This window comes from Eschrichtius robustus, chromosome 1 (assembly GCF_028021215.1).
Source record: "Eschrichtius robustus isolate mEscRob2 chromosome 1, mEscRob2.pri, whole genome shotgun sequence".
NCBI classification, from domain to species: domain Eukaryota; kingdom Metazoa; phylum Chordata; class Mammalia; order Artiodactyla; family Eschrichtiidae; genus Eschrichtius; species Eschrichtius robustus.
In genome coordinates, this window is record NC_090824.1 from 74522433 (window position 1) to 74542244 (window position 19812).

Sequence of the window (19812 nt, forward strand, 5' to 3'; positions counted from 1 at the left end):
TGGTCAAGGTGAGGAAAGAGAAATGGACTGGGGTAAGGACAAAAGAGACAAGAGCAAGAGAGCCTGGTATGGGGTGCTCAGATAGCTTCAGAAATGCAGAGAACTGAGGGGCCAGGTGAAGGGGAACTAGAACCTGGAGATCTTTCTCTGCTTTGGGGGTGAACATGAACTTCCATCCGCATACAAACGTGGCACTTCTGAAAGTTCTCTGGCAGTATAGCTTCTCTGACTGGTGTTAAAGTTCTGAGGATGTAGCTGAAAGGATCTATTGGTCCCCCTTCTGCCCAATAGTTCTCAATGGCAAGAGACCGGTTTGTGGTTCCAAGGCAGGAGAAACAACGAACTTTGATGCCGTAATGCTGAGTCTAAGTCTTAGATCAACCAAGGGTGGACCCTGACAGCTGGCCCTTCAGAAACATAAAGTAGATTGGGGCAGAGTGACAAGCTACAGCTACTTGTCATATGGAGTATGTTTTACTAAACATTACGGCTCAGAGAGGTGCCATGGGAAGGGGTTTATTCAAAGAAACAGACGTACATGCAAAGGAAAGAGCCCGGACCCTCCAGACATCATAATGCTGAGGCTGTGGCATCATAGTTTCCTGGAGTCTCAGTACTAAGGGCAAGTGTAACATGTCAGGGGAAGACTGGAGAAACCAGGAAGTCACACAAAGGTCCAACTAGTCCTTCTTTCTTCCTTGGTGTAGGACCACATGGGAATCTTACTGAAGAGATAAGAACGTCTCCTCTTACTAACAACTAAGTCTTAGACTATATATGGCTGGATCGCCACGTCTCTAAGTCAGGCCATTATTAAGTCAGATCTGCGCAGGTGAGTGGCCCAGGAGCTGGCCACCCACCAGTCTCCCCCTCTAAACTTATCCTCCACACTGACATGATTTCCTAAGGTATCACGCAAATCCCATGTCTCCTCTACTAAGAAACCTCGAAGGGTTACAAGATCAAGTCCACCCCAGGCTGGCACTTAAGGCCCACCGTGGTCCAATCCTAATCCATCCACCACAACCTCTTTTCACGCGATTCCTAACACATCTCCCACCTCCCCTTCTTCTCTTTGAATCCTATCTTTCCAGGTCTGGCTTAAGTACCACCTATTCTGAAAATCCTTGCCAGATTCAGGCTGAGAGAGGAGAGAGGCTGTGAGTTTGAGAAGGAAGGGGATCTAAGTGACATTCAAAGAAATGATCCAGACCTCCTTGGCAAAGCCTTCCTGGACCCCCAACCTCACTCCAATCTATAGCAAACTCTCTCACCTCTGAACTATAGCACTTATCATTGTTTTCTTCCCCCAACCCCTGCTTTATTGAGATACAATGGACACATAACATTGCGTAAGTTTAAGGTGTACAATATGATGATTTGATACCTCTGTGTGTGTGTGTCTGTGTACTGCAAAATGTTTACACAATAAGGTTAGTTAAATCCTTCACCTTACTTGATTCCCATTTTTGTTGTTGTTAGGATAAGAACATTTAAGATCTACTCTCTTGGCAACTTTCAAGTATACAAGAGTATTGTTAACTGTAGTTGCCGTGCTGTACATTAGATTCCCAGAACTTATTCCTCTTGTGACTGGAAGTTTGTACACTTTTGACCAACATCTCATTTTCTCCGACCCTGAGCCTCTGGCAACCACCAATCTACTATCTGTTTCTAAAAGTTCGGCTTTGTTAGACTCTACATGTAAGTAAGATCATACAGTATTTGTTTTTCTCCATCTGACTTCTTGCACTTAGCATAATGCCCTCAAGTTTCATCCAAGTTGTCACAGATGGCAGGATTTCCTTCTTTTTTATGGCTGAATAATGTTCCACCACTTATAAAACACTTTATGCATTCATCCATTGATGATGGATATTGTTTCCATGTCTTGGCAACTGTGAATAATGCTGCAATGAACATTAGGGTGCAGCTATCTCTACGAGATAGTGATTTCATTTCCTTTGGATAAATACCCAGACATGGGATTACTAGGTCATATGGTAGTTCTATTTTTAATTTTTTTTTTTTGAGGAACCTCCATACTATTCTCCATAGTGACTGCACCAATTTATATTCCCACCAACAGCAGCACTGATCATTTGTACCTCTCCTCTTTGAGGTCTCCCTGAGTGGGACCTTGGAGCAGAGAACTAATGTAAGGTAAATTGGGAACAGATTATGGAAGGCCTTGAATGCATGCTGAGGAGCTGAACCTTACAGACCATTTTTAAGCAGGCAAATGATAAGATCAAGATGATGTTTCAGGAAAATCAATCTGGTGCTGCACAGGATAAACTAGAGACATAGTTTGTACCCAGAAAAATCAGGAGAATATTTCAGAAATTCAGGAGTGAGGAGATAAGAAGCCAAAGGCGGTATCAGTTGCAGTGAAAAAGAATGTGAGAAGCACTGGAGAGGGAGAATGAACAGGACTTGGCAACCTAGTGGACGCGGAGTAAAGGAAGGGGAGTTGTCAAGATGAGCCAGGGCTTCAAGCCTCTGTGACTGGAAGAACATTATTGTCATTCTTCATGCGTTCATTTTGCAAACGTGTATTAAGCACACAGTGGGCACAGAGATAAATAGTAGAGAAATGCCTGTCTTTACAGTTGCTGGGTTTTTTTGGCCATGCTGCGCAGCTTGTGGGATCTTAGTTCCCTGACCAGGGATTGAACCTGGGCCCCTGGCGCTGAAAGTGTGGAGTCCTAACCACTGGACCGCCAGGGGATTCCCGAGAAATGCCTGTCTTTAAAAGCTCACAATCCAGTGGGAGATAAATGTATATTTATAACCAGGTAAAATGTGAAAGTGCCTTAAGAGAGGCAGACAGCATTAATGGCAGAGTGAAAGAACCACTGAGAGAAGTCAGGAGGATTAGTTGCATTGCAGGAGTGACTGCAAAATAATACATGCTCAGTAAACAGAGGCACTCTGCGTTTTCCACACCATCCAAGTGTGAGACCCACAGAAAGATCTTCTGCTTCATTACATTCTGATGGTTGGGTTTGGAAAGAGTTGCCAAATTTCAGCATTAAAAATACAACACTCTCAGAGTCTGTTGGGAGGAGGAGGGGCTGAGTTGGGCATCGGAGGAAAGAGGAATTTAGATTTTTTTTTTTTAATAAATTTATTTATTTTTGGCTGTGTTGGGTGTTCGTTGCTGCACACGGGCTTTCTCTAGTTGCGGTGAGCGGGGGCTACTCTTCGTTGTGGTGCACGGGCTTCTCATTGAGGTGGCTTCTGTTGTTGCAGAGCACAGGCTCTAGGCGCATGCTTCAGTAGTTGCGGCACGTGGGCTCAGTAGTTGTGGCTCACGGGCTCTAGAGCACAGCCTCAGTAGTTGTGGCGCATGTGCTCAGTTGCTCCACAGCATGGGGATCTTCCCGGACCAGGGATCGAACTCGTGTTCCCTGCATTGGCAGGCGGATTCTCAACCACTGCGCCACCAGGGAAGCCCAGGAATTTAGATATTGATGGACGTTGCTGCTGGAATCCAACAAGGAAGGGCAGATGCTGACTTCATAGAACCATAAAGCAGGAGGCAACATTTCATACACTTGCCCAGTTCCTTGCTTGTTATGGTTCCCAAAAGGGTTGAAAAATGAAGGTGGGTGAAGAGAGGGAGAGAAAATGAAATACAGCACATTCCTGAATAAGAGCTTGTCTTAGCTAGCTTAAGTCAGAAAACCTCTTTGTACATCTTTACGGAGCCTCAACTCTCCTCCGGGCTCTGAAATGGTAAATTACTATTGACTCGGTTATTCAGGAGCTGAATTGCGAACCCAGTCTGTGGATTAACTGGGCCCTTTGCTTTTCCTTCTTTATTCTTCTATCTGCCTTTTGGTCAGTTCATTACTTAGTAGAATTTCCACCAGAGGGTGGGAGTAAAGACAACACTGAATCTTAAAAATTGGTTACTGTTAAAGAACGTGGCTAGCGTGGCGACTGATGTTATCAAACAACAAGCGGTATAGCGCTCTTACTTTGTTGCGCTTTTTAGCACAAACTACTGTGGTTTTACTAACTTCATAGGAAAATGGCCTCAGCGTAGATCATTACTTTACCCAGTATTAGAGAGCACCCTTACACAAAATGGCAACTTCAGTCGCGTTAACAGACTGCTGAAGCAGTAGTGATGTAAGTGTTGCTTGGACACCGTGCGGGGCGGGGCGGGGCTGATTTACCGCTACCGGTTTAGAACAGGTTTTCATCCAGTCACGCCCTTCTGAAAGATGGCCGGCCCCACTTCCCTCCCTCGACCTGGACGTTTGCGATTGCTTCCTATGAATTTGAGGTTAATCTAATCCCGTGTTGTTTACGTGACCAAAGTCAAGATGGCAGCCACATCCCTTTGTAAGTTAAGAGGAGTGAAGCCATTTATTTTTTCCTCCTCGGTGAAAATAATCACTCGCGTCTGGCTCCTCTGTTTGGAGGCGTGGTTGCCAGGAGTTAAAATGGTTGCTCCCTGTGGTAGATTTAATAGGGAGTGAAGCTGTGACGACGAGGCGTTGCCCGGCCGCTCTTTGCTAGGCGTTCTGGCAGGCAGTTCCTTTTGCCCTTACCAGACATGGCGCTGGCTAGCGTGTTGGAGAGGCCGTTACCCGTGAACCGGCGCGGGTTTTTCGGGCTCGGGGGTCGTGCGGATCTGCTGGACCTGGGTCCAGGGAGTCCCAGCGATGGGCTGAGCCTGGTCGCGCCCAGCTGGGGTGTCCCAGAGGAGCCGAGAATCGAAATACTTCATGGAACCACCACCCTGGCCTTCAAGGTGCGGACCCAGCCGTCGCGCCGGGCAGAGTTGCGCGCGCCCGCGCCCTTCCCGACCTCCCAGCTAGTCCGGAACCCGCGGTGGTCGCGGCCACGAAACCCAGACGGAGGCTCGGGCCTCTCACCCCAACCCCGGCGGTTTCGCTGTCTCACTGCCCCGAGAGGCCTCGGTTCTCGCTCTGGCCGGAGTGGGGGGTGACGGGGCTGGAAGGGCGGGGCGTGTGGTAAGTGGGAGAAGGAGCCCGAGGCTGCTTGGGTTGATACCTAGGCGACCCCAGGGTGCTCCTGTCCAGGAAAGGACGCAGCAGCAGTGAACACTGGCAGAGGGAAGGCTGTTCTAACCACCAAAGGTTTTAGAAACTGAGTAGCCCCGATAGGCCAGGGTTACCGAAACGTTATAGCTTGAGGAGGAAGGTTGGTGGGAGGAAGCACTGTACTAGGAGCCAGACAATTGGGATTCCTGGCCCAGCTTTGCAATAACTGGCTGTATGATCTAGGGTAGGTCATTCGATCTCATTCCTCAGCCATCAAGTGAAGGTAATACTGAAGGTAATCCCATGTCAAGGGATTGATGTGAAACTCTAGTGACATTAATATGAGGGAAAGTATGTTGTGAAGTATAAAACGGCAGAGACAGAGATGTTCTGGGTTTGCACTGATGCATAAAGAAATGTCAAAGATGATGTTTTGTGGTCTCATGTGGCCTGTTTTGTGTTTCCTCTGATCTTAACAGTTTCGCCATGGAGTCATTGTTGCAGCAGACTCCCGGGCCACAGCAGGTGCCTACATTGCCTCCCAGACAGTAAAGAAGGTGATAGAGATCAACCCCTACCTGCTGGGTACTATGGCTGGGGGTGCAGCGGATTGCAGCTTTTGGGAGCGGCTGTTGGCTCGGCAGTGTCGAATCTATGAGCTTCGAAACAAGGAACGCATCTCGGTAGCAGCTGCCTCCAAGCTGCTTGCCAACATGGTGTATCAGTATAAAGGCATGGGGCTGTCCATGGGCACCATGATCTGTGGCTGGGATAAGAGAGGCCCTGGTGAGTTAAGCTGCAACCATGTGATTCTTGGGCTGGCACTACAGAGAGGAGGGGTTGGATGAACAGACGAATGAAAGAGCGTATGTCAGTGCTGGGGATGTGTTGGTTAGTTCCCAGTCATTTCGTCTGTTTGTTCAAGGAAGGGCTGTAGTGTAGGAAGGGGCAGGGAAGTAGATCAGCTGTGTCATTGACCACCCCTCTGACCTTGGGCAGGTTGCTTATTTTCTCAGACTGTTTCATCGTCTGTTACATAGGTTCCATGAGGTAATACATGTCAAGCATGTAGTGTCTGACACATAATGTGTTTCCTTCTGGCCTCTCCTGTAAAATGATAAGACCTGCAAAGAGTTGTATTTAAGAATTAAATCAGCTAATAGACATAAAAACTCTAGTCAGGGCCATCTGATAGAAATACAATGTGAACAGCACATGTAATTTTACATTTTCTAATGGATGTATTTAAAAAGTGAAAAGAAATGGGTGAAATTAATTTTAACAGTTCTCTTAATCCAAAATAACTAAAATATTATCATTTCGGCATGTGTCGTTAGCCCCATTTCAGGTGCTCAACAGCCACATGTCGCTGGTGTCTACCATATTGGACAGCAAAACTAAGTGCCTACTCAAAAGTTAGTCATTTCTCTTCCCTTTTTACCTGAAGAGAGTCTTTGGCCTAGAAGGGGGGCCCTTTGGGGCTCATCTCCTTTCTTTGCTTGATATAATCACCTAGGTTCTGTTGTCATCTCTGAAAAGAAATTCCTTAGCCTATTTTTCTTTCTGGTATGTAAAAACCTTGACAGGAAATTCAGTCTTGTATCTGATATCAGTTCTTGTTCAGCCAATTTTGAATGTCCCTTTAGTTAAGCTGGGATACAGCTAGTCACTTTCTGTTTAATTTTCCCTGTTGGTGCTTGAAAATAGTTAATCTTTCCTCCTATTGGCTTTGCTTCATTCATTTACCTCCCTCCGCCCCCCCCCCTTTTTTTTTTTTTTTGACTGCACGGCTTGCGGGATCCCTGACTAGGAGGAATTGAACTGTCAGGGATTCCTGACCAGTGAAAGCACTGAGTCCTAACCACTGGACCACCAGGGAATTCCCTCATTTACCTGCTTTCTAAATGCCTAGTTTTCCTCTTGAACAACTGTAGGAGACCCACCACTTTTTCATTTGCTTTGGAGAATATTAGTTCATTACTCAATAGAGGATGAATGAGGAGAGATTTAAAAGTGCATGTGATAGAGGAGCTCAGTTTGTTACTTTGGAAACTGAAACACTTTTCTCTTTGAAAAGTGTGAAAGAACACTTCCATACATCTTGTGTGGTCTAGGGTAGCATTTCAGAAATGTTGTTTTGAATCCTTAGCTATTGGATTGGTCCCAGGTGGTGGAAAACAGTGTAAGAGAGTACAGAAACTGGCTAGCAAGGAAAACACAGGAAGTCATAGCATAACCTAAATTGTACCATCTCAAGAAGCCTTCCTGACAAGTTGTCCCATTCAGGATGAGTCAGCCCCTGGCCTCAAGCTGAGTGAGAAAGGATCACAGATTACTTAATGCAGGGCTGAATGAGATGAATGCCACTTTAAAGAGAACCAATAAAATGCTGAAGGAATTTGGGGGGTGGGGGGGATTGCTTCTGATGGGGGGGAATTGGGGAGGTCTCATTTTCCTGGATGTGAAAATGAGAGAAAGGAAACAGAATGAACAAAAGAAGACAGGGAAGAAGCATGAGATTTTGGGGGAAGTAACTGGACATCTAATTTAATTGGAACTAAAGTCTAGTTTAATTGTGAAGCAACTGGAACCAGATGGTGAGCTGACTAGGCAAGGTAGTGGCAATGGGACTTGAGGATGGGCTCCATGTTAGAACCATCGGAACCTGAAAACTGATAAGGGCAGTGCTTTTCAACCTGGCTTGTATCATAATCACCTGAAGAACTTAAGAATCTAGCCCCGTGCTTGTCCCCCACCCAGACCAATTGAAAAAGAATACCTGGGGTAAGTCCTAGGCATCTTTTTAAAAAACTTCCTGGGAGTTCCCTGGTGGTCCAGTGGCTAGGACTCAGCACTTTCACAGCCGGGGCCTGGGTTTGATCCCTGATCCAGAAACTAAGATCCTGCAAGCCGCTTGCTGTGGCAAAAAAAAAAAAAAAAAAACTTCCTTAGATGATTCTGATGCATAGTGAGTGTTGAGAACCACTGAAATAGGAAAAAGATTAGTGATGCATTGACAGAACTTGAAAATACAGAAGGAAGTGGATTGGTGGGGCAGAAGACGGATGAGTTTGGTAGGTAATGGAGAACCACTGAAAGTATTTGAGGACAGGAAATTTAAATATGAATTTGGTGACAAAGGCATCCAGCTGGAGAGGCCCAGTGGGCAGATGGAAATGATAAAAATTTTACTACATCTTTGTCTAATTCTGTCTATACCAGAGGTTGGCTAACTTTTTCATAAAGGGCCAAATATAAGTAAATATTCTAGGCTTGCAGGCTATATGATCTTTGTCTCAACTACATAGCTCCATTGTTTTAGCAAAAAAGGAGGCATAGACAATATATACACAAATGGCTGTGGCTATGTTCCAATAAAACTTTATAAAATTGGTGCTTGGGGGAATTCCCTGGCAGTCTGGTGGTTAGGACTGTGCGCTTTCACTGCCGAGGGCCTGGGTTTGGGGAACTAAGATCCCATAAGCCGCTCAGCACAGCCAAAAAAAAATTAATTTAAAAAATTAAAATTAAAAAAATAGGCGGTTGACCTGGCCTACCACTGTACCAGCACTGTCCAACAGAAATATAGTATGAGCCATACATGTAATTTTAAATGTTACAGTAGCCACATTTTTAAAAATAAAAAGGAAAATTAATTTTAATAATATATTTTATTTAACCCAATAGATCCAAAATATTATTACTCCAGCATGTGGTACTAGCTTCATTTCAAATGCTCAGTAGTCACCTGTGGCTAGTGGCTACCATACTGGACAGTGCAGGTCTTTACAATATGATTTAAAATTATAGGCTTTATTCTCTTACTGTGTGATGTATGCCTTGCGCTCCAGATAGTCTAAACTCTGAGGGTTGGGATTGTCTTTCTGTTGTTTTTTTTTTTCCTTCATTTTTTGGCTGCACAGCCTGTGGGATCCTAGTTCCCCAACCAGGGATCGAACCTGCACTTACTGCATTGGAAGTGCAGAGTGTTAACCACGGGACCGCCAGGGAAATCCCAGGATTGTCTTAAATATTACCTCTCGCAGCGCCTGAAGTTCTGTGCTTGAAACCTAAGTCATTTGAATTATACTTGCTTTTTGGTTGTACAGAGAAGACAGACAAGGCAGTTACTGTCATGTGAGGTAAGATGGGGTGGTATGTGTAGAATCCTGAAGTCTTAAAATTTAATTTGATTTCTTCACTTTTTTTTAAAAATTTATTTATTATTTATTTTTGGCTGTGTTGGGTCTTCGTTTCTGTGCAAGGGCTTTCTCTAGTTGCAGCAAGCGGGGGCCACTCTTCATCACGATGCGCGGGCCTCACTATCGCGGCCTCTCTTGTTGTGGAGCACAGGCTCCAGACACGCAGGCTCAGTAGTTGCGGCGCACGGGCTTAGTTGCTCCGCAGCATGTGGGATCTTCCCGGACCAGGGCTCGAACCCGTGTCCCCTGCATTGGCAGGCAGATTCTCAACCACTGCGCCACAAGGGAAGCCCCTTCACCTTTTTTTTTTAAGTAATTTTATAGAAGTGTTATTTTGTTGTATTTCTGTTGGTCTCCCCTGGGTTTCAACAGGAATGGAGAACTGTTGCCTTGGAGGATGAATCAGATGTCAAAAGGGGTGATCATTTTTTTCTTACTAACCTCATCTCTCTTTCCAGGCCTGTACTACGTGGACAGTGAAGGAAACCGGATCTCGGGGGCCACCTTCTCTGTAGGTTCTGGCTCTGTGTATGCTTATGGGGTCATGGATAGGGGTTACTCCTATGACCTGGAGGTGGAAGAGGCCTATGATCTGGCCCGTCGAGCCATCTACCAAGCCACCTACAGAGATGCCTACTCAGGAGGTTCCGTCAACCTCTACCATGTCCGGGAGGATGGCTGGATCCGAGTCTCCAGTGACAATGTAGCTGATCTACATGACAAGTATAGTGGATCTACCCCCTGAAGGAGGGCAGATGTGGCTGCTTGCCTTGCTTGGGGTGACTGTTGTTGGTAATATGGGTACAGCTCCCCATCCTGTAGTGGAGGGGTCCCTGATTGTATCGATCATTTTTTTTTAATCTCTGGTGCATTGACCTCCATGTGTTATCCGTTGTTAATGAGTTACTGCAGAGGTAATTCTTTGTTTTACTTTCTTGGATGTTAACATTGCACTACTCGATCTCAGCCTGTGTTGTGTCTTTTCTCCACACTGTCCCCCCTCCAAGCACTTTACAGTCAAATAAGCCGGGACAGCGGGAGGGAAGTGACTGTAATTACAGGAAACAGTGGTGTGAAGACATTGTCTAGTGAATACATTAACGTTCCCCACTCATGAAGCTAATAACAAAGGAGAAGGAGAGGGAGGGAGAAGGGAGAGACTTCCTGATTCTGTCTGCAAAGAGATGAAAAGTTGATGAGGTGGAAAGATGCACAGGGCTGTACCAGGCGGAGCTGCTGCGGAGGAAAAAAGCTCTCCTCCTGTGGTGGGGGAGGGGAGGCTGATGCTACATGCAGAGCAGAAAGGTGGAGAGGGTAAGCCAGTTGGGAAGGGAAGGCTTTGACCCTGGGAAAAGAGAGGACACAGAGGCGTGTGTGAAAGCAGTAGTGACCACCAGCCTGGTGATCCCTGTCCTGGCCCTCCAGTGTGTGCCAGTGTGGGAGACAGACGGAGATGATGGTGGACTTATAGCCTCCTGGGCAGGAAGCGGCACAAAACTTTCACTGGAACGTGTGGGTGGGGAAGAGGCCCTGCTGAGAGCAGAGAGATGGCTGATATATCACACCCAGCGCTGAGGGGCTTCCCAAGCTATGGTGGCAGCAGATGGCAAGGCCTTCTGTTAAAGAGAAGACATAGGACGTAGAGGAGATAGAGGAGGTTGATGGGAGAAACTTTTAAGAAATGGGAGAGGAGGGCATAAACACTGCTTTGTATTAGTTGGCAAGAAGGAAGAAAGTGGTTGGTGAGGGTGACAATACAGTGTCGTCTTTTGAGGCCAGGGGGCTGGGAAGGGTTATCCACAGAAACAGAGGGGTAAAGCCTCTTCTCCCCCATACTGCAGCAACCTTCCCTTCTTGCACCTTCCCTCCCCCTTCAGCCTCCTGCAGTCTCCGTATTGACTGATGAGGGCTGTGGGCCAGGAACTGATGGAGGCTTGTTAATTGCATTTGTGAACTGCAGGGAAATTGGGAATTAGTGAGACCAGAGAAGGGAGTTTGGAAAACAAATGACTCTTGTGCCTAAGGAGATTCATTTTGCTGAAAGGTGCCTCCAGAGCCCCTGGAGCGGAGGAGCTGCCAGCGTGGACCTAGACCTGCTCTACAGTCAAAGCAGGCAGGAGCCACGCTACAGCTCCCTTCTGCGCAGCCGTCGGCGGATGCTTAGCTGCAAGAGGCAGAGACGGTCATCTTCGTCTCACTTAGGACAGTCGTCTGCAGACCTTTTACAAAATTAGAACTCTTTTTAAAAAATGAACTCTTAGGAGAAATCCAAGCCCCTGAAAGAAATCAAATCAGATTGAAGTAGAGTTGAAGGGCCCAGCGCCTCAACCATTGAGCTTACCCCTCCAGCCACTTCCCACATCGCCACCCCCCCGGCCCCCCACGCATACTCCCTGGAACTTCTTGGAACCCCAAGGAACACAATTTGAAAACAACTGCCCTGGGAAATAACCTTGAGGATGAGAAGAGAGTTGAAGGTTGGAATTCTTTTACATTGACCCCCAGAGAGCATGAGACTCCCTGGGCTCTTTTCCCATGAAAGAAAATTCAGTCTGGAGAGAAGAGATAGTCATGAAGCAATGCTGCCCTTGCCTTGTTGCTGTCTCACACCTGACTTTGCAGTGGTCTAGCTATTCAGTGTAAACACCTATTCTGCACTGGCTGAGTCCTTACGTTCAGGCAAAAAAATGCATATCCTAGAGTCCTGTGTTCTGGCATATCCCTGCTTCTCTGCCTTCCTGCATTTTGGATAAAAGAAAGAGTGGCTTAATGGAAGAGATCAATCTGTGGTAGGTTTTCTGGAAAGAAAGTAGAGCAGAGATAGAGGAAAACTGCAAGTCTCTAGGCCCAGTGACACTCACTCTGCAATTGCAGTTTCTTGCTGCTGGGAATGGTGGGGAGTTGGCTTTGCAGTGATGTGTGTCTCTGCCTGTGCGGGGATGATGGATACTGCACAGCACTGGAGAGACGCTGTTGAGTGGAGTGTACCAGTTCAGGGACTCCCATCAGATTAATTTCCCAGTGCAGTCCTCTTGACAAAGGATGATGGAAAAGAAATTGCCTTAAATAGCCAGAAGATTAATTTCTCTCTGCAGTTCCCAGGCATCCAAGGGCCAGGGCTTTTTAAGTGATGTCTGACAATTTCTCCTTCCACAGGTAGCTCAGTAACACCCAAATCTGACTCCTCAGGGTAGGTGATGGGACTAATCTGGTTAAACAGGGAGCAAAACACTCCTAGAGGCCCCATGCTTCCTCTTGCTGGCAGGGAATGCTGTGGGGTTGAAGACAGATGTGCCTTATAGCATCTCCAAACCAGGCAAGGGAGGGCTACAGGGAGCAGCGGTGCCCTGTGGGGTGAGTAGAATGTTCATGAGGGAAGGTGAAAAGGTAGGCGAGGACATGAGGAGGAGGGAGGAAGGTCACAGTTAAATCAGGGACTGAAGCATAATAGTTACTGAGTGTTCCCTCTTTAGGCAAAACCAGAAGGTCAATGTCTCTTGATATCCTCCTCAGCTAGCAAATGAGAAAACTGTCAAAGCCATTTGGGGAATGGAAAGTTACATCCTTTGAGGGGAAATAAAACAACTGATTTGTTATGGTCCACAGGTTCTATGTGGACTCTCCGGGGAGCGAGGCAAGAGGGGGGATGGAAAGGGAGTAAGGTGAAAAAAGGTGGAGGGAAACTGGGGAAGCATTTCCCTAGTCTCAGAAGAAGGAGGATGGTTGGGTCAGTGATGAATTCACATGAGCGTATCTAACTTGGTGAATACGATTAGGTATTTCATTTTCTGTTAGTTTTGATTGTTTTGTTAAGAGCCCCTCCTGCCAGGGCTTTAGCAGTAGATTAGATGCTTTGAAACTGACCAGCAGCAGTGACCTCAAGACAGGATTAACAGCTTTATGATTTAAAACATATGCGTGGGGGCTTCCCTAGTGGCGCAGTGGTTAAGCATCCGCCTGCCAATGCAGGAAACACGGGTTCACACGGGTTCGAGCCCTGGTCCGGGAAGATCCCATATGCCGCGGAGCAACTAAACCCGTGCGCCACAACTACTGAGCCCGTGCGCCACAACTACTGAGCCCGTGCGCCACAACTACTGAAGCCCGTGCCCTGCAACGAAGAATAGCTCCCGCTTGCCGCAACTAGAGAAAGCCCGCGTGCAGCAACAAAGACCCAACGCAGCCAAAAAAATTTTTTAATAATAATAAATTTATTTAAAAAAATAAAATAAAACATGTATATTGCAACTAAGCATCTCTGCTATTTTGGGGTACTTTTTCTTGTTTGTTTTTTAAATTCTAGTTTCCCTTTAGGAAGCCAGAATCGTATTGGGAAAGCTTTAATTATAGCGGGCAAGACGAGAGAGCAAACACAGCAGTCACAACTGCCCTGATGAGCAGCTGTCGCCACCTCCTGCCTGACCCAGGCCGCCCCCCACCCCTGCATCAGCTGACTCTCCACATCCCTGCGGTGCACCCCAGGCCTGGCCTCAGAGCCAAGTTCTTGCTTCTCAGGGCTATGCCCCACTGAAGCATTTCCATAAAAACCATTTCTAAAATGTCCCATTCGCAGTTGTTAATGGGTCAGGCAGAAGAAATTCTACCCACGTCAGCTTCTTGGGTTTATTTAACCCAACTCATTTCTCCCTGAAGCTCTGCCTCTGAGTCAGGTGCCAAGCCTAACTTGGCACTTCACACTTTATAATCCAGACTTAGCTGTCATCAGCCGTGAAGATCTGAACCAGTTTATGTGAAAGGAAATTAGACATCGTGGGTTCAACGCCTTCTGATGCCTCCCCCTATATCAGCCCCACCCCCATCTTCTCAGGATGCGCCTTCTTTCTGTTGTGTCTCTGTTGATTTCATGTTTTCTCTCTGCTCTCACTTGATAAAAATTCCCTTCTCTTTCCTCCACAGAATTTAAATAAAAACTAATCAATCAATAAACCAAGTGCTGCTTATGGACACTAATGTAACAAGAAAAGGTTATTGCTAGCTTCAGGGTACCCAAAAAACTGGTATTACAGAGGGAAACACAGATGGAATATGAGAAAGTGAGCTAGAGAAAACAAGAGACAAATGAGACAGAAAAGCGACTCCTGGACAGCAAGAGTGAGATTGAGCAAAGAGGAGAGGGAGACAGGTCGTGGCAGAGAAGATGGATGGAGACGTTGATGGGCAGAGCTGGACTGTGAATGGGGGTGTGGGTCAGGGAGTGGGAAGGGAGACTCAGAAGGACAAGTGATAGAGAGAGTGGGCAGAGAAATCGGGAAGAAGGAAGCAGCGAGAAGCTAATGCACAGTGAAACATGTCCCCCTGGAGACAGATAATTTCTCCAGCCATACATACTGAACACGTGCCTCTGTGTGCTGCCCCTGTACTGTCACAGTCACTTACATTCTGCAAGAATCTCTGTCTACTCTGCTTGTGCAAGGTGGGAAAGAAGGTTTGAGCTCTCTCAGAACCACCTTTTCTCAACCCAGCCAGGAAGACAGAAAAGCAGAAACCCCTCTCATAAGAGCAGGAGGGTAAGTGAGGCAGGATCACAGATTCAGTACCTTTTAACATTTTACTTTTTGACTCACAAAGAGGCCCTCTCTCCCCTCACTTTCATACCCCCTGGCCACACACCTCACACATACATGCTCACAGGTCAGGACCGAGGCTGTTCAAATGGCGAGAGGGGGGCCACAAGTTCCCAGGGAGACAGGAATAGCAGGTGCTTCTGGTAAGAAGGAAATAAGTAGGTCCACGTAGGAATGTGTGTAGCCCACAAGGGACCAAAGTCAAAGGGATATTTTTGTACCTACTGCAGCTCTTTTCCTAGCCTCGCCTCAATATCATCACTATCCCAAGGACATCAGACATTCTTAGCTTCCCCATGCATAGAGTTTCACAGAATACATCGACCCTTTTTTCATGGTAGTTCATCTGGAGTGGTGATGTGCATTGTTGTCTGATTAGAGGGAATCCATTGAGCACCAGGGTTCTGTGGGAGGGCTCATAATCACTCTGCTTCCCTTGAGTCTTGAGGCTGCACTCAAAGCTTAATCTTTAGAAAAGAAAGCAATGGAGCAGTTTAAACCAGAACAACAGATTAAGCATGGTCCCACATCTCTAAGTAAGTCCCAAAGAGGGAAAATGCACGTAAAGGTGGATCAGCCTTGAGTCAGTAGAGCCCAGGTGTGGTCCTCGGCTGCATGGGCTACATCCATGAGCATCTGTGTAAGGTCTCTGATTGTTTTATGATACCTGTCTTCCTTTTCAGTTAAACACTTAACTCTACTACACTTTTTGTTTATTCCCCAATGTCTAGCGTGCTGCAGGCTACTCGGTAGAGATAATAAATGTATTTTTAATGAATAAATGAATGAATGAAGGATTTCACTATGGTGTCTTAACGCCAGTGATTCTTACCCTTCTCAGCATTGTGACTCCCTATTATTGTTGCATTTCAAGACGCTGTTTGCTCCTCTGAAACATACTATGAAACGTTATATTAATTTTTAAATTAAGACAAATTAAAATTACTTGCTTTACGAATCTTTAAAAAATGTTTTGCCACCCCCCTGCTTATAAATAACTACAACTAAGTGTCATAAAAGGCAGTTTTTTTTGTTTTTAAATTATTTATTTATTTATTTTTGGGTGTGTTGGGTCTTTGTTTCTGTGCGAGGGCTTTCTCTAGTTGCGGCGAGCAGGGGCCAGTCTTCATCACGGTGCACGGGCCTCTCACTGTCGCGGCCTCTCTTGTGGCGCACAGGCTCCAGACGCGCAGGCTCAGTAGTTGTGGCTCACGGGCCTAGTTGCTCCGCGGCATGTGGGATCTTCCCAGACCAGGGCTCGAACCCGTGTCCCCTGCATTGGCAGGCAGATTCTCAACCACTGCGCCACCAGGGAAGCCCCAAAAGGCAGTTTTGACAAGCATCCCCACCTTGCCTGGATTCTGCAGTCCTGCTCTCTTTCTCTTCAAATGGCAGGATTAGTCTCACACAAAATACGATCAGCCCTTGAAGAACTGAGCTCCAGGTGTAGCTCTGTAGGTTATCTCCCTTACCATATTTTGTTTTATTTTGCTTTCTCGTCAATCCATGGACAGAGGCTTAGCCAATACCCAAGCCTGGTTCCTGGATGTCAGGTGCATGAGTGACTTGTTCTTTATAAGGGAAGGACTAATGGTGAAAGAGAGGAAGTTGTGCCACCAAGCCCCACACCCAAAAATGGAGACAAGCCACCTTTCTTTGGGTTTTGGTTTCCTTCAAAATCTAGAATTGCTGCCACTTGTCTTTCTTCCACCGGTTTAAACAAAATGTTTTGACATCCTAGGTGGTGTCCATTAACATGTGCTTTAGAATTTTCTGAAGAATTATAACGGAGTCCTAAAATAAATCAGAGAATTCCAGGGACCTTAAGACCCTAACCTTGTCTTGAGAAAGGGCTGAATCTAAATATCTAAAGCAAACAATTTTATCTATATTTAAAATTTTTTGAAATGCTTGAAAACTTCAGAGAAGTTGAAAGAATAGTACAATGAATACCCACTTACCCTTCACATATGTTCACTAATTGTTATCATTTTGCCACATTTACTTTATATGTATACATCCATTTATTTATTAATATTTATTTTACTGAATCATTTGAAAGTAAGTTACAGAGATCATAACATTTGACCCTTAAATATGTCTCCTAAGAACTAAGATATTCCCTTACAAAACCACAGTACTGTTATCACAACAAGAAATTTAACATTACTATGATCGTATTATCTAATACCCTGTCTGTATTCAAATTCACCAACTGTCCCAGTAATGTACATTATATATATTTTTTCCTGATCCAGGATTCAGTCAAGGCTCACACATCACATTTAACTGTCGTGTCATTTCAGTTGCCTTTAATTTAGAATAGGTCCTCATATTTGTGTGTGTGTCTCTTATGACATTTATACTTTGAAGAGCACAGACCATAATATGTCCTGTGAAATCTGGATTTGTCTGATTCTTTCCTCATGATTAGATTCAAGTTAAACATTTTTAGCAAGAATATTGCCTAGGTGATATTGTATACTTCCCATTGCACTGCTGCTGGAGACACATAATGTCAGTTTGTTACATTATAGATGACGCTGAAGTTTGCCTGCTAGGTTTCTCCATTTGGGGACTTCCTTGATGGCACAGTGGTTAAGAATCCGCCTGCCAATGCAGGGGACACGGGTGCGAGCCCTGGTCCGGGAAGATCCCACATGCCGCGGAGCAACTAAGCCCGTGCGCCACAATTACTGAGCCCATACGCCTAGAGCCCGTGCTCCACGACAAGAGAAGCCACCGCAATGAGAAGCCCATGCACCACAATGAAGAGTAGCCCCCGCTCACCGCAGCTAGAGAAAGCCCCTGCACAGCAACGAAGAACCAACACAGCCAAAAATAAAAAATAAATAAATAAATTTATTTAAAAAAAAGAAATAAAGTTACATTATTTGCCCTTTGTAATTAATTAGTAAACTAATAATAAGTACAGTGATCATTTGAAATCATGGGAAAATCCTGTACTCCCATAGTCTTGCACCCATTGGTTTTAGCATCCACTGATGATCCTTCCTGAATCAACTTTTGCATTGGTGGTTGCAAATGTTGATTTTTCAAATTCCGTCATTTCTTCTACCTATATAAGCTGGCATCTTTCTTTTCCTCTTCCTCCTTTTACTTTGCATTTACCTATCTTTAATTTTTTTATTTTATTGCATTTTAATTTATTCTTTATTTGCAGGTCTTTAAAGAAAAACTTCCCAGCTGTTTATACAATTTATTTTGCATTCAATAAATCATTAAATCCATAACTTTTTTCTTTTAAAATCTAATCAGCCCTCACTCCTGCTACAGCATAAACTCCTTTCTTCACTCTTCCTTGAGTACTATTCCCTGCTGCCTGCCTCTCTTCCTTCTCTTTTCCTTTGCATTATCTTCCACCTTTCTGTAACCTCTCTCATTTCTCCAAATCTCAACTCTCTCAGACACTTCCCTCACCAGTGTCTCTGAGGACACAGTCCCAACTGGCTCTGGGATTTCCTTCCACTACTGTTCTAAAATGCTCTTGGGTGTGGTAATGAATGACTGTCAGAAACAGCTTCCTGGCCTCATGCCAGGGGAAGTTAGATTTCACTGTGTGGAGAGGCCCCTTTGGGATCTCACTGAACAGAAACAGCTTAAAATACTAAAGAGATCTGTTTGATTCAAAGCTAAATAAGTAGCTTTTCCTCAATTGACAAGTCATCTGTGAAGTTTAACATTTGAAATCTCAAATGCTTTAGAATTTTAAATTGTAATTAGGTGAAAAAGGTGCATTTTCTCCCTATTCTCATTACCTAAGAGCACAAAAATGGTTTACTCAAACTTTCTACCAAAGATTCCCCTGTGACAATAAGGAAAAAAATTAAAAGAAAAAGAAATGACAGGACTTCCCTGGTGGTCCAGTGGTTAAGACTCTGAGCTTCCACTGCAGGGGCGCGGATGCCGCATGGCGTGACCAAAAAAAAATAGAAAGAAAGAAAGAAAAGAAATGGCTTTTCCATCTTAACTCTGACCTTTGTAGAAATGGACTCATAATTAAAGATATATCCCAAGAGATGTTGTATGGGGGTTGTGAACATTCTACTGATAATCAGAGGGAAGACAGGCTTCTCTTTCGTGGACTCAGAACAAGAGAGCAAAAGAGTATAACATCGCAAGGCAGAGTGGATTGCAATTTAGGCAGAGACTAATGAATGGTCAAGAGCACAGGTCCTGGAGTCAGAAGACCTGGATTCAAGTTCTGACTCCACCATTTAATGAGCTTAATGACCTTGAGGGAAGTCACCCTCCCTCTCTGAGTCTTAGTTTTCTCATTAGTAAAAGAGGCAATATAATCGTACTTATAGGCTTGAGTACATGAAATAGAGTGGCTGGCACCAAGTAAACCCTCGATAAATGTTGATTATAATTGTCATTAACAGTTTTGTTTTCCCTTCATCCTAACGTTTTTGAAAATGATCACCTGTACACCTGAGGATATGAGATGTCCTAATATATTCCTATCAAAAGTGAATGTTTTCCTGGGACTTCTCTGGTGGTCCAGTGGTTAAGACTCCATGCTTCCACTGCAGGGGGCACGGGTTTGATCCCTGCTCAGGGAACTAAGATCCCGCATGACACACAGTGCAGCTAAAAAGGAAAAAAAAAAAAGGTAAAAAGTTTACTTTTCTAATGATTTTCCTGGCTTATATTATTATTATTATTTTATTTATTTATTTATTTTGGCTGCGTTGGGTCTTTGTTGCTGCGTGCGGGCTTTCTCTAGTTGCGGTGAGCGGGGGCTACTCTTCGTTGCGGTGTGCGGGCTTCTCATTGCGGTGGCTTCTCTTGCTGCATAACACAGGCTCTAGGGGCGCGGGCTTCAGTAGTTGCGGCATGCAGGCTCAGTTGTTGTGGCTCCCAGGCTCTAGAGCGCAGCCTCAGTAGTTGTGGCACACGGGCTTAGTTGCTCCGCGGCATGTGGGATCTTCCCGAACCGGGGATCAAACCCGTGTCCCCTGCGTTGGCAAGCAGATTCTT

General features: G+C 45.3%; 1 protein-coding gene across 1 annotated transcript; it reads left to right on the forward strand.

Annotated features, from left to right (window-relative positions):
• The first annotated feature begins 4546 nt into the window (after nt 1–4546).
• PSMB5 (proteasome 20S subunit beta 5) lies at nt 4547–10189 on the forward strand. Its single transcript, XM_068547730.1, has 3 exons — nt 4547–4768; nt 5501–5807; nt 9682–10189. Exons 1-3 carry the CDS (start codon nt 4571–4573, stop codon nt 9966–9968), a joined length of 792 nt encoding a protein of 263 aa, XP_068403831.1. The 5' UTR covers nt 4547–4570; the 3' UTR covers nt 9969–10189.
• The last annotated feature ends 9623 nt before the right edge of the window (nt 10190–19812 follow it).

Excerpts from the sequence above, each read along its gene's own strand:
- PSMB5 (XM_068547730.1), top strand. The coding sequence starts at position 4,571 with ATGGCGCTGGCTAGCGTGTTGGAGAGGCCGTTACCCGTGAACCGGCGC. Across the intron at positions 4,769-5,500 it reads CCACCACCCTGGCCTTCAAG|TTTCGCCATGGAGTCATTGT; the intron begins GTGCGGACCCAG and ends TGATCTTAACAG. Across the intron at positions 5,808-9,681 it reads CTGGGATAAGAGAGGCCCTG|GCCTGTACTACGTGGACAGT; the intron begins GTGAGTTAAGCT and ends CTCTCTTTCCAG.